We start from the raw sequence: 14,137 nt of genomic DNA, 5'->3' as shown, positions 1-14,137 counted from the left end.
ATAAAGATGAGTTCTCTATGAGAATCAAGCGAGTTTCAAGCAAATGACATATTCAGTTCAAATGTATTATATTATTATAAAAGATTTTGTTTTATAAACAAAGATATAAATATATACTTAAAAATTGGATAAATATGGATAAAATGATCCCGTTGAAATAACCTCTGATTAAAATATCTCTCAACGATGATGCATATATATATTCACGGTGTAAACTTATATGTATGTATATATATATATTTATTCTCAGCCATTTTTTTTATCTCTTTCTATTCTATTTTTTATCTACACACAGTTTTCACGTAAAGATATCTGTTAAAAAAATAAGGACAAAAATATTTGTTAAAAAAACTTACACGATATACGTTATTTGTCGTATATACGTATGATTTTATTTATACATACATGTATATATAATTGCGGGTATCCGAATATCGCGAAAAAGCGCATTTATATAACATCGAATGCGTGAACAGAGACCTTGGAGAATACGAGAGAGATGATCACGTATCTTATTGAATATACATATATAAGAGAGAATATGGTATGTGAGAGAATATAAGTCCTTGTTTTAAACACGAATTAAACATACGTATGTACACATGCACGTGTATACATATGAAGAACGATCACGTATTCACACAGCCCATGTAGTACCACTGACATTACTATATGTATATACTATATATAAATGTGTGTGTGTGTGTGTGTGTGTGTGTGTGTGTGTGTGTGCGCGCGCGCGCGCGCGCGCCCGCACATGTGTATCGTTGCACAGTCTCGCTTGAGAAGTTTATCGATTGCGAAATCGAGCGCAATTTAATTTCGTAAAATTAGGCTAACACAGTATAACGTATTATTGCAACAAAATTGGAAGCTCAATATATCAACGAGATGGTGACACACTTTTACAACATCAGCCTTTCAATATCAATATCAGCTAATATGAATTGGTAGCTGATTTCTCGGATATTTTATATGCCATGTCATTGAATTGAATATTTGAGTGTCTAATTTTAATCTGATATTGATACTGATATAATTTCACTTTTTTAGATCTCGATGAGAATGCGCGGAAAATAATCCATATTTCTTTGCGATAATCAATATTCTTTGTCTTTTTCTCTTTCGTATATTATACACTATTGGAAATTAGTCCAGCTAAAATGATATCACTTTTAATCCTTTTTTGAGAAGTATTGCATACATATATGTATACATATGTATAGCAGAGGTTATTATGATTTAATATCGTGAAACATTTATCATCTAAAAATGTGCCGCGTCATGTAGTAAATGTAGATACTGATGACAAAATGACAATCATTGCGATGATTACAACTGCAGTTATATCGCAAATGAAAATTTCAACATTTTATTATGAAAAAGTTGGAGATTTAACATGTTTCGGCAAAACTATAAAAATATATTATTCGTAATTTGCATATATATATATATACATAGTAATATTTACTATTTGAAGCACATGTTACCAATTTTTGAGATCATATCATATGAAACAGAAAAATAATATAAACAAAAATATTATAGAAAGCATTATAATTTTAAATACTAATGATTGAATTATATATAGTTTTATCTTTAGATAAAAATCTCCTTTTATATTATAATTGTCCTTTTATTTATGTATATTATGTCTATATTCTTTCTATTTTTATATTCTTTCTGTTTTTAAAATTTATTTATAATGCGCGACTTTAAAATCTGATAAAATATTGTGCTACTATACGTAATCGTAATTATGAGAAATGACATCTATTTTTGTCAAAAAATTCACAAGGAATGACAGTTTGCTTCAGCTAAACGATTCTCCGTGTGTATGTGCGTGTGTGTGCAAATATACACACATACATATTCACATATATCATGCTTTTAGACAGCATGATTATAATGATATGAAACATCAATTTCAAACAATATTAGATTCGTGCGTTCGACGAAGCGTACGCTAAGTGGACAACGACAATACGTTGTCTCTAAACTCTAAATAAACGTTGAGTCATTGTGTTAAATTTTCTTTCCGTTATCTATTAGATCATACTATATTATTCCGGCACAAAGGTATGCACAAAAATTAAATGAAGAGAAATCTTTATGTTTCCAGTTTCAATGTAAATTATATGAGATAAATATTTTAAGAATTTCAGAATTGGTTCCATATTACATAACTATGCTCAAATAATGACATCAGTAAATATAACGCATATATAACGCATATATATATATATATATATATATATATATATATATATATATTATATATATTATATAAGTACAAAGCACATTATATGACTTCAATTAAGACAAATCATATTTATCCAATTCATAATATTTAACAATTTTATAATTATATCATCAAAAGAATATCAGATTATATATATATATATAGATAAATATTGAATCAAAGAAAGAAAAATGAGATACGCCTACGGGATAATTTACATCTCGTTAATGACTCGATATCAGTACGATACTGATGATGACAAATAATTAGTTAACATGATGTAACGTTTAATATAGCAAGAAAAGCGCTAGAACGTTTTGCCTTATCGTTATATATTTCATTTTCATACTATATTTAATTAGAATAATATATTACTGAAAAATTTCTGTATAACTACAAATTATATTTTTATATATAAATATAAAACACATGATTAAATTAATATTGGAAATAATTTTATTTTCGTGTAAAGTCACTCTTTTTGCTAAAATTACACATTTCTAATCTAAAATTCCGTGATCTATATTTGAAAAATGCTGTGTGTGCGAAATTGTTCGGCATAAGTATATTACGCTTACTATTATTATGAAGAAAAATATTTTATGCTTACTGATGCTAGCATTGAGCCGCGAGCATTTATGTGAATGTATCTTTGATTAAGACAAATGATTCAATTGATCAGGGCTGGTTCAATGGAGTGCTCCAAATATCTGATATTTTTTTAACCATACAATTGTATATAAAATTGTTGAATATTATGAATAGCATGTGTGTGTGTGTGCGCGCGCGCGTGTAAATATATATATATATATATATATATATATATATCATATAATAAAAAATATATTCGTACTTAGATACAAACTGCCATTATTTTCACATTAAGTATGTTTCATCCAGTATTATTTAGCAGACGGCCCTGATACAAATAAATAAAGCAAATGATTCATCGATTAACTTTGACATACTTCTTATTATATGATACATCTATCTTTCAATTTCATATGTACAAAACAAGGAGACCTGTATATATGTAATTGTAGATATCTATTGTGCATGTGTACTGAATAAAGTTTCCATTTCAATTTCATAATAGACTATCGTTATTTGGGAATTGAGGCTCTCTATAGATATGTTTATGATTTCAAATATCTATCCTCCCCCCCATGACACTTATTCTAAGAATTATGTGGTACACACGTGTATGTATATAAGATACGAGTGTAGAATATATATTGTCGTACATAATAAGTTAATTAAATAATACGTTTCATACAGTGTCCTATATATTTTAAAGTAGCTATTATCATTATATGAAGTGTGAATAATTTATTTTATAGCTATCTATAACAATACTAATTTTATAAATAACAAAATAATATTTATGATATATAAAATTGTGTATATACATTGTATGCATATTTCAAATCATATAATAAAAATATTTTTCTGGAACATTTTTTTATGTGATATCATCTTCTTCATTACTTAATAAATAATTTTTAGCAAGAAATTATACTATCTGTTAGCTAAACGAAATTTGCGATGTATCTTCAAGTTTTCATCATTTTAAAAATAATTAAGTTATTTTCAAAATAATGTATATATGCTGCAGAAACAGGAGAAAATTTATTATTAGAATTCTTTAAATTGTATAAAAACTTAATGGAAAATTTAAACTAAATGAAGAATGGAAAGTGCACTTTTTTCTGTTACTATAAGAATTTGTTAAAACAATGTAGCAAATAAAAAATAAATTTATTTAAATTAAATTGCTATCTCGATAAAATAAAAACTTTATTCTAAAAATAAATAATACAAATAAACATGAAATAAATGATAACATGATGATTTATTCTTCAAGTTCAAAAATTTAATATTATTCTTTCTTACCTTTAGAAGAGATATTGAACTACTGCCATCCTGAATTAAATTTCACAGTAGATCATTAAAAATTTCTCTTACGTTTGATAAGTTTGAGTGCTGCTGAATAAAAGTGTTAATAACTCTGGTTCTGTCAAATTTCTTTTGTATTTTTGCACCATCTCTTGAATTTTTAAACGTCTTCGTACGTGCGGCGGATGATAACTGAAACACACACACAAGGATACATATATATATATATATATATATATATATATATATATATATATATTTTATCCAAAATAAAAGCTTACAACAAAAAATAGTGTAGGAAAATTCAATAACAAAAACATACATAGAATATAATCAACAGCATAAGTTGAAAAAGTACATAATTTTTTTTATTATTAATATTATTATACCTATCATTATCAAGTCTTTTTCTACGTCCCATATTAAGAGCTGTTTGTCTAACTAAAATTCCCAAGACTCTTCTTGACACTACCATACCATCAATTAAAGGTGTTGCCAAATTGATTCTAGAAATCGGTCCTTGTAATCTAACCCTCATTAATCCATTAGCGAGAGCTTGAAGGAAGATAACTTGCACGTCACTACCTTGCAGCATCCTCGATTGTTCCAGTCCAGTATAAGTGGAAGGAAGCAAATCGTCTATGTAAATTCAATAAAAATGATTTAATTTAATTAAAAAGAAATATAAATAATATATATGATTGCAATAAAATATTTAAATTAAAGCTTCCGGGAGTTTCACGAAACATCTTACTTGTGTACCGATGGTATGAAAAAAGAAGCAAACAAACCTATCGGGAACTGTGTATGATCCTCTAGACTCTCCAGCCACACAACCATAATTTTTGTATTGGTTTGTAAAGGTAGAGCTTGTTTTATTGTTCTTCTGGGTTTGATGGGATCCGCACTCGAGGAATTCGTCGGACCTATTCCCGACAAGCTTGACGGCTGTTTTTCTAAATCAAGCGACATCGCTCTAGAAGTCGATGTTGTGTTCTGCAACGTGCCGCAGCTCCGAGTATCTGTACTTTCACTGATACTGCGCTCAAACCATGCTGCGATATACATAAATTATCATTGAAATATCACATTACACATTATAAATTATAATACAAGAGAACAGATAATTTATGACAAAACGGAGAACAGATAATTTATGACAAAAGATTCCTCGCGCAAAAGCGATGCATAGTGCAAAATATGCATTTCTTAGTAAAGGCTGTTTTTCCCTACAAAAGACTACTTTTTTAGTATCTTCTATATTCAAAATTTACCTTGTCCACTACTACTATTATCGCTGTTATAACTGGTTTCCTCTAATGAATCCGAGCTGGCTATAAGATACGATTGTGTAGGCACAATGAATGCAATTTCTGAACTCACATCCGCCCAGTACAGTACATGAGTGTCACCGTTATAAAACGCCCCGCCGTGATTGCTATGAGCTGGTTGTGGTACGTTCACTTGTGCAGTTACTCTCCATGAAGTGGACACATGACCCGTCCAGCCTGCGTGAGCAGATACAGAAACGGGCCAACCGAGAGAGCTCAAAAATTCCAAGAAATTTGACGATACATTTTCTTCGTGCAGCTATAAATGCAAGAGCAGATATATATAAAAATTTTACATTTTTTTCTAATAGACATACATTATATCGTTCCTCTCAAAGAAAATATTTAATACAATATTTAACAAATAACAAAAACAACCGGTTTTTGAAAACTGAATCGTTAAAGTAACATTATGCAAAACAAATAAATTATAATAAAATATGATTAATATAAGAAAAAATTAGGAAAGATATCTTACTACATTTAACAATATTTCGGAGGCAGATTTTTGACCCGGTTTTACGTAAAAGATATGAACGGTGTCGCATGTACGTGGACTGATATTGTCCAATATTTCTAAATCTGTGCAGAATCCGGGAATGGTTGGATCTAGAGCGATGAGACCGCTACTTCTGGAATTCTCGTTCTCTTTAGGTTCCATATTTAAAAAACCGAAATGACTCAGAAATAGACGAGCTGTTTGGAATTCGTGACAGACTTGGGGCGGTATACATTCGTCAGTTTTGTCTTCCACGGTCTTGACATTACTATTGTTATTTTTCGATTCGAGTGTTATTTGACGTTCTAAAAACTGTGCGAGAATTTGATGCTCATCTCGTACCGCATTATTGTCGCTCATAACTGCCTCGAGACTCGGTATCGATTCATCCCTGTCATGCAAAGATTATTAAATATGTAATTTCAGAAATGTTGTGTATTTGTGTTTATTCGAATTAGATTGAAGGAGATACGTTTATTCGGATATTTGCAGACTTAATTTAAATGTAATTAAAGAATATAAAGTCCGAGTCCTGATTTACTACCTGATGTAAACAAGCCACTTACACTTTACAGTGAGGAATACGATCCACGTTATCCGGGAAAAATCTCGGTTTATAATCTGTTCGCGGTGCGGCTTCCGCCAACGGTAAAGGTCGTCCAGGATTGCTGTTTATACTTCTGATGCTGGATCGATGACGCGGCAAATGACGGAGCTGCATCGTCCACGCGTGCCTACCGAACGGTCCGCGGATCAAGACCGTCACCGTCGGTTGGGGATCCTGATCGTTTCCCAGAGGCTCCTCCAATAAGGCCAACACGATCGCGTTCTCGGACACAAAATAACGAAATCTCTCGACCGCTGCTTGTCGTGCCACGCGTCCGCCGGTCCAGCTGTTGCAATGTCGAAGCAAAGATACTTCGTCCAATAGCGACGAGAGTGATTGCGCTCCGCAAGCGCTCGGAAAATAGCCAACCTAATGGAAAAGGAAGAATATTCATTTTTAGAATAATATTAAAAGAATAATATATAAGAATAATATTTTTACAAGTTCCTTATCTCTTTCAAATTAATTCACATTATCTCTTGTACTTTGAACAAACCTGTTCCAATAAAATAGTAAGAAGCGCATCAGCGGCATCTCTTACGCGCATAGATGCAGGTTTTAATTCCTTTTCGTCCTTCATTTTGATAGGTTCTCCCGGTTTTCCGACGCTCTTAGTGCCGGACACTCCAAGCTCAACGACTTCTAATACTGTAGTCAAACAGTCCTTGTCCTTTAATATAAAAAAAGAACATAACAAATATAGAAAATATCACATGAAAAAATTTCTAATATGAATCAATTCTTAAGAATAATCACTAACCTGTAATAATTGTGGATGAGCAGTTAACCAAGTTGTTAAGCAATTGAATGCTGCGACGATAGAGGAATGAAGATCCTTAGAATGTGCTGGTGGCGGACGCCAACATTGATATGAAATATAGTCGCACAACCATTTTACAGCCCTCTTGCATTCCAGAGCATCTGCGACAAACACAATGCTTTGATGTGTGCTTTCAAGCGAGTTCTATTAGATCTGTCAATTCTTAATTGATATCGAACCTGTAAGTTTCCTTGCTGCATGCAGAATTATTAAAAACAGGATGGAGATAAGTATCATACTTGTTATATAAAATATAATACATATAAATATATTGTTAAAGTCTGAAATATATATGATTATTTGTATACCTTAGTCTTATTACCTGTTTCTCGAATGCGTGTGCGTGCTAATCCCGACAGCATTTCTAATGCTGCTAAAGAGATATTTAAATCAATCTTCCACGACGAAATCAAACGATGACACACTAAGTACGTTGCTCGTACAAAGAGAGCATGGGCAGAATCTGCAAAAATATCATCTTCATTTAATCGTTAAGTCTATAGAAAATAATTATGCATTTAGTACATGTGTGTTTTGATACAAATGTATCTTACACAAAACTATACACTTATAATTGTAAAAAATCCTACATATCTTTTTGTAACTTTGAATGTAACAATGCAAAACATAGATGACAAACGAAATACTCATACTCTAAATGTTTTCCAATGCAATTTTTATGAGCATGTGTAGCAAGATAAATAATATTTGTATTTACCGAATGCAATGCATTCCTCTTGAAGAGTTGCAACGTCAGAGGCATCGCCAATTGATCGCTGATCGCTGGATATACTTATTTGACTGGCTGAATTGCTGGTGACTATATTAAGCGATGATAAGACAATACAATAGCAAAATGCACAACAGAACACAACTCAAAGTAACAATAAAAAATTAACATTTCACATATAAGCATGTGTAAAGCTGATACAATGAGAGGTGATGTCTTAAGCAATGTAATTCGAATATTTGCGTCCTCACATACTTATTTACCCCCCTTTATTAAGCTATTGATAAATGTTAATGAGATCGCTGTATTAAACAAAGTAGCAGCATACAGAGATATTGCTACTTTATCAGAAAGAAACCCATCATGATCATACGCATTAATGAAATAATTTTATCAAATTTTATGAAAGTATGTTTCTTATTTTTCATTTTTTTAAAACTAATAAAATTATTTCTTTATATTGACAAATTATTTTTATTATATCGTTGTATTTTTGATATTCTTTATAAACACTGTTCACAAAGAAGACTTTTCATATTTATGTTCTAAAATAATGTAAAAAATGAAACAATATTTATACTATTTTCTCTTTTTTCGATATGGACATAAAAAATAACGCCTATGGTCATGTGGTCATTTATAAAATCTGGACATGAACAGGAGAATTAACACTAGATAACTCAGAACAGTGCATTAATCGAACGCAAGCTAATCATTAAGAATCAAAAACAAACCTGAAGATAATAAATTAGATGTTGAATCATTAGTTACTGTATCAGGTTGTGTGACCTGCTCTACTTCTTCCGCTGCTGCAGAATCTTGCACACTCAGTAACAAAGCTCCTAAAAATTATTTATATGACATTTATTCTTCTTTAATTAAAAGATTATAAATATCAATAACACACACAAACACACACACACTTGCGCGCGCGCGCGCAGAGAGAGAGAGAGAGAGAGAGAGAGAGAGAGAGAGAGAGTATATTGAGAGAACGCGAGAGGCGAGAGATAAACCATATAAACAATCTCAATTCTTTACTAACTTACCCAACAACATGTGTGTATTTTGAGGATCAGTCTCTACTTGCAAAGCATTTATGAGTAAATTCATGAGCCTTGATTTCAACTGTACAAATGTTACAGGAGTTCTCTCGAAAGAATTTATGCTCGGAAATATGGGAAGTTCCTTAATGGTAAGATTCTGTAAAAATGAGAGATTTAAACGTTTATCTCTTCATGTGACAATGCAATCAAGCTAAATCTAATAAGTTTCAACAATGCAATCTGTATTCAATAAATTACATTTTCATCTACCTGAAAATGCAACGGCAATGTTAACATCGATATCAACAAATGTATTGAAGCCCTTCTCAAATCCGGTTTCGATACTACATTAGATCTTAGCTTCAAATCTTTCTCCGGCAGAACCACTTCTAGGGCGGATAACACGGCTGGCACCAAAACTTGTACACCATTTAAATCGAGACGGAACAAGTCAGCTGAATTCAGCAAAATACTTGCTAATGTTTCGCCACATTCGCGGGTCTAACAAAAAATTTGAATTGTACTACTATCTTTCTAAATCCATTTACGAAAAAACGAAAAAGAGCTCTTACCTCGTCAACCTTGAGGCCGTGATTCATGGCCTGATAGAATCTAGCCAAATACACAGGTAAGATTTCCTCGCCTGTTTTCTTAGCGCAAAAAATTCTGCACAGAGCACCCAATGCTTCCGCTCTACCAGACTCGTAGCGATCTATGCAAAGTGTCGATGGTACGTCGCTCACAGTTTCCTGTAACGAACTCGGCCCGTCCACGAGTACCGAGGATGGACGTTTTGAAGCACCCGATGGTTCTAACCCGACGTGATACAATTATATAATCGCAGAATTTTGCATGAAATAATTTTTGTATTTTATATATACAATTGAATATTTACGCGGTAAGTTCTGTGACCAACCATCGGTACCTATAAAGGCAGCTTCGAATAACCATTCCCCGAAAAGATGCAGTATACTGTTACACTTGGGACGTCTTGGTGCTAAAGGAGGTCTAATATCTTGGCCAAGTGAGGTCATAGCTATAAATCATAATTATGTGAGTAAGAAATATTTCTCTCCTACTAACATAATTGTAAAGTTATGAAATTGAAATTACATGCTGTACTCGAAGCAGACGATGGTCCGGAATTTGATATTAACATTGACGGTGTAGTAGATACCCGGCTTGTCGTTAGTCCAATTAAAGACGCTTTCGGAATTCCTGTAAAATATTTATGTGCGTGTATACACATATATGTACATATAAAATATTTCGTTCTAGTAATAAATGGAATATTAAAATCTAAGTTGACTCTAACATTAACTCTTAGAGTAAAACCTAATAATATTGTATAATATAATACAAAGTATAGAACTTACAGTATAAAGAAAAGATTATGATACAAAACGAGTGCTATTGCTACAGTAATTTTAGCTTTAGATCGTTGCAGAAAAGACAATGTAAAATTGATTGAGCAATATAGTATCAGAGATATATCAGCGAAAGAAAGTATTGCATTGAGATACCCTTAGTGACTGCAGAAGGAGTGACACTGAAACTTTTGGCAAGTCTGCGTTGAGTCGGGGGTGTGGGGGAAGGTTGAGGTTGTTCCTTGCCGCTCGACCTGTCCCATCCAACACCCCCGCCGCCGATACCGCTATTCCCTGACGTAATGTTGGACACGCAACATTCTTCCCAACAGCATGCCTGTGAAACTCCTAAAAAATATTCACGACAATGTGCAACCGCCACCATGATGATACGTGACAAGCCGACAGTACGCGTGTATGTGTGTATGTGTGCAAGTTTTATGGAAACAAATTTTACAAATAGATATTCGATACTGTCTTGCCATTGTGTATAATTTACAAGTTTGTTTCTTTGGAATAGATTATGAATTTTCATATTACTTTAATATTTAATCGAGATATATAGCTTACCGAGAAAAGCATCGACTTGACCTGCTATGCCTTTTATAGCTTTCAAAAATATTTGCGGTAAACTTTGCAGACATGGGTGCTGACACGGATCTATGACGTTAGGACTGGCGATAGCATATTGCAGAAATGCTTGTGTTTGCGAAACAACAGCGGGTCTACATAAATCTACGGGATCGCCAATAGTACGCAGCAGTCTGTACCACGCTTGTGCTACCGCTTCATCCGACATAGTAGACGGTACTAATTGTATATCTTCCTCACCTAAAACAATAGGATTTTGTTTATAATAACATATTGTATATCGTAAATAATGTCCAAGCTATTATTATATTAATCAAAGTTGTTTGTTTGATGTAAAAAACCAGTCTATGTAAGAAACATACTTATTTTCAATTCAGGAAACATTGGTCCATACATGATTTGTAGCAACCTTGCTGTAAGAGCGAGACATACACGATTCCATTGTTCTACTAGAGCTAATCTGTGACGCCATCGCAAACAAGATTCTCGTAATGTACGCCATAAAGGTGGCGAAGGAAAATTGCGTTCGCAGGAAACTAGCCACACCTAAAAAAATTGTTTTGCATAAATTACTTTAGTCTAATTACTAGTCTTATTTTGTTGTACATTTATGCACCTCTAATAATACACCAAGCACTCTTTCACACAACTGTTCTCCTGCATCTTCTCTAGTTGCCGGTGGTGCTAATAATGCATCGTTAATACCAATAAGAAATAATAATAGACTTTCCCATGTTTCTCTTTCTAAAGTTGCTGGACCTCTTGCAATTTGCTGCAAAGTTCTAAGCACTCGATGGCACAACACAGCTTGTCGATTTATCGTATCTGTACCTAAAAAGATTTGTCGGAAGATATATTTATTATTATAGATATTAATAAGCCATTCTATAGCAAATGTATGCATTAATACAAATAAGTGTTGAAGAAAAAGTACATTTGATATCATCACAAATTACCTAGATCCTGATACAAAAATGGCCAGACTTTGAGAAAGAAAATAAACATTATCAAAAAAGATTATAACCAATAGATTGACAAGTAATAGATAAAAACGAGTCTTGCCCTACCTTCTCCTTTTCTTGGTACGAATAAATTGTGAAAATGACTTATGATTTTTCTGGCATAAAAATTTGAATCGTCTATGATTGGTCTGGGTACAGAAATTTTTGGTGTAGAGTACAATGCTGACAGCCACTCGCAATATATGTTCACGCAATCTCTGACAGTGTCGTGTTCAGCCAACGGTAATGACAATCCAAAGCATATCACTTCCATACACCATTGGACTTCTTTGTCGGTCGAGAGTGGACTAGGCTCTGCCGCTTGAGTGATACCGAGATTTGCAGCAAGTTGGCGTACTATGGACAATGCGACTTCTTTTCCCGCGCCAGGCGGAAATTTCTCGAGTACGCTTTGGCTCTCCTCCGAACCTTGCTGGATCAGAGTGCTCAGTGAAGCCCATTCTGAATACATTCCTCCTTGGGAGTCCTGAAAATACATATATTCATATATGAATATCTTCTTCTTTGTAACAGTAAAAATAATACATGACAATAAGAAGTTTCTCTCTCCCTTTCTTTCCTATAATTCCATAACTAAAGCTAAATATAATAATTAATATTGGATATAGTTCAATTTTTAATTATAAATACCTTGAGATTAACTCTGTTGAATACGCCTAAATTCATAGATTACTGCACTATATGTCCTATCATTAAAAAGTATAGCTGCACAAGATGAATATGCTCCAAATTAAATATTGAACATTCGTAATTCGACTAAGAATATTATATTACTTTATATATATATATATATATACATAGCCAATCTTTTCCGACTGACATTGGTATCATCGGATTGTCAATCACTTTCATGCGGAAAAGGATTTTAAACATTTATATATATTTGACTATATTTGACTTCTTCTTCTTTCTTAAATGGCACCTGCCCTCAATCGAGGGTCAATACGGCCAGAACCTAGCGTATGATGTATACGGAAGTGGCGTTAAGCGATAATACTTCTTCTTCTTCTTCTCTGATATGGCTGGGAGACTTTCCGAAAGGAATTGTCTTCTATACACCATTAACTAGGTATAGGTATTAGATAGGTTAATATATGATAAACTAATATAGGTATTGGATAGAGAATAATATATGATAAACCAATATAGGCATTATATAGGATAATGTGTGAAAACCTCTTTTTGAGTCATATGGGAGGATGGGACCCGAGCGGAATCGAACCTGGAATCTTTCTATTACCAGCCTGCGACTCAACGCCCGGCGCCACGCATCGCCCCTAAGTGATAATACAAAGGCGTTAACAGAAACAAAAATCCTCTTAGAAGAGGAGAAAGTCCAAAAAATAAGGTCCAAACCACAGACATAAGCTGCTGGCGGGAAGATGTTAGAAATGCTTCGAAGCGTTTCATGGACCAATCAGGACAAAAAGAGTAAAGATTTCTTTATTCTGATTGGTTAATGCAATGCTTCGAAGCATCTCGAGCGTCTTCTCGACCGCAGCCATAGTATATCTAAACCGAGCGTTTGCCTTTATTTAAGGAGTGGGGATAAAGATGCACGTAGAAAAGGACATACTCTGTTTCGTGTTCCTTGCGCTCTCTCGCTCGCACGTAGCATAGCGCTCTCTTTTGTCATGCTACATGCGAGTGAGAGAAAGCGAAGAAGCACGGAACAGAGTATGTTCTTTTCTACGTGTACCTTGACCCTCACTCTTCAACACTCGGTCTAGATATACTATGTCTATGGATGATACAAAGCATGCTATCTCTGTCTAAGAGCCCGAGCACAGATTTTTGCATAAGCACATAATCATAAACATAAGAGAATTGATTGGTTCATTTCCTTATGCATATGCTTATGGACCAATCCATTTTCTTATACTTATGGTTATGCGCTTAGAGTGCCGTCCCATGGACATCGGAAAATGGAATCGGAAAGGTGGAATGGTGGGGAGCTAACCAATCAGAATAATTCCGTTCCGTTTTTTC

At 33.3% G+C, this 14,137-nt stretch overlaps 1 protein-coding gene across 7 annotated transcripts; it reads right to left on the bottom strand.

Moving 5' to 3' along the window:
• Positions 1–2,426: 2,426 nt before the first annotated feature.
• On the bottom strand, positions 2,427–13,486 carry LOC138936857 (ral GTPase-activating protein subunit beta). Of its 7 annotated transcripts, none has more exons than XM_070302620.1 (26): positions 12,946–13,484; positions 12,779–12,853; positions 12,194–12,614; positions 12,083–12,109; positions 11,743–11,957; positions 11,489–11,672; positions 11,106–11,366; positions 10,692–10,883; positions 10,282–10,386; positions 10,064–10,204; positions 9,741–9,979; positions 9,439–9,669; positions 9,172–9,325; positions 8,860–8,967; positions 8,114–8,215; positions 7,718–7,858; positions 7,575–7,589; positions 7,336–7,496; positions 7,072–7,245; positions 6,535–6,944; positions 5,948–6,359; positions 5,413–5,728; positions 4,930–5,193; positions 4,528–4,777; positions 4,136–4,330; positions 2,427–3,851 (listed from the first exon to the last, which is right to left on the bottom strand). In XM_070302620.1, exons 2-25 carry the CDS (start codon positions 12,812–12,814, stop codon positions 4,204–4,206), a joined length of 4,686 nt encoding a protein of 1,561 aa, XP_070158721.1. In that variant the 5' UTR covers positions 12,815–12,853; positions 12,946–13,484; the 3' UTR covers positions 2,427–3,851; positions 4,136–4,203. The 7 variants fall into 7 exon arrangements, with proteins under 7 accessions (XP_070158721.1, XP_070158720.1, XP_070158719.1 ...); XM_070302619.1 differs by having other exon boundaries at positions 12,779–13,213; positions 13,325–13,484; XM_070302618.1 differs by having other exon boundaries at positions 12,779–13,484.
• Between the last annotated feature and the right edge of the window lie 651 nt (positions 13,487–14,137).

This window comes from Polyergus mexicanus, unplaced genomic scaffold, assembly GCF_030449975.1.
Source record: "Polyergus mexicanus isolate NDT 795.1 unplaced genomic scaffold, iyPolMexi1.0 SCAF_10, whole genome shotgun sequence".
Taxonomy (NCBI): Eukaryota; Metazoa; Arthropoda; class Insecta; order Hymenoptera; family Formicidae; genus Polyergus; species Polyergus mexicanus.
This window is presented reverse-complemented; position numbering and strand designations above follow the sequence as displayed.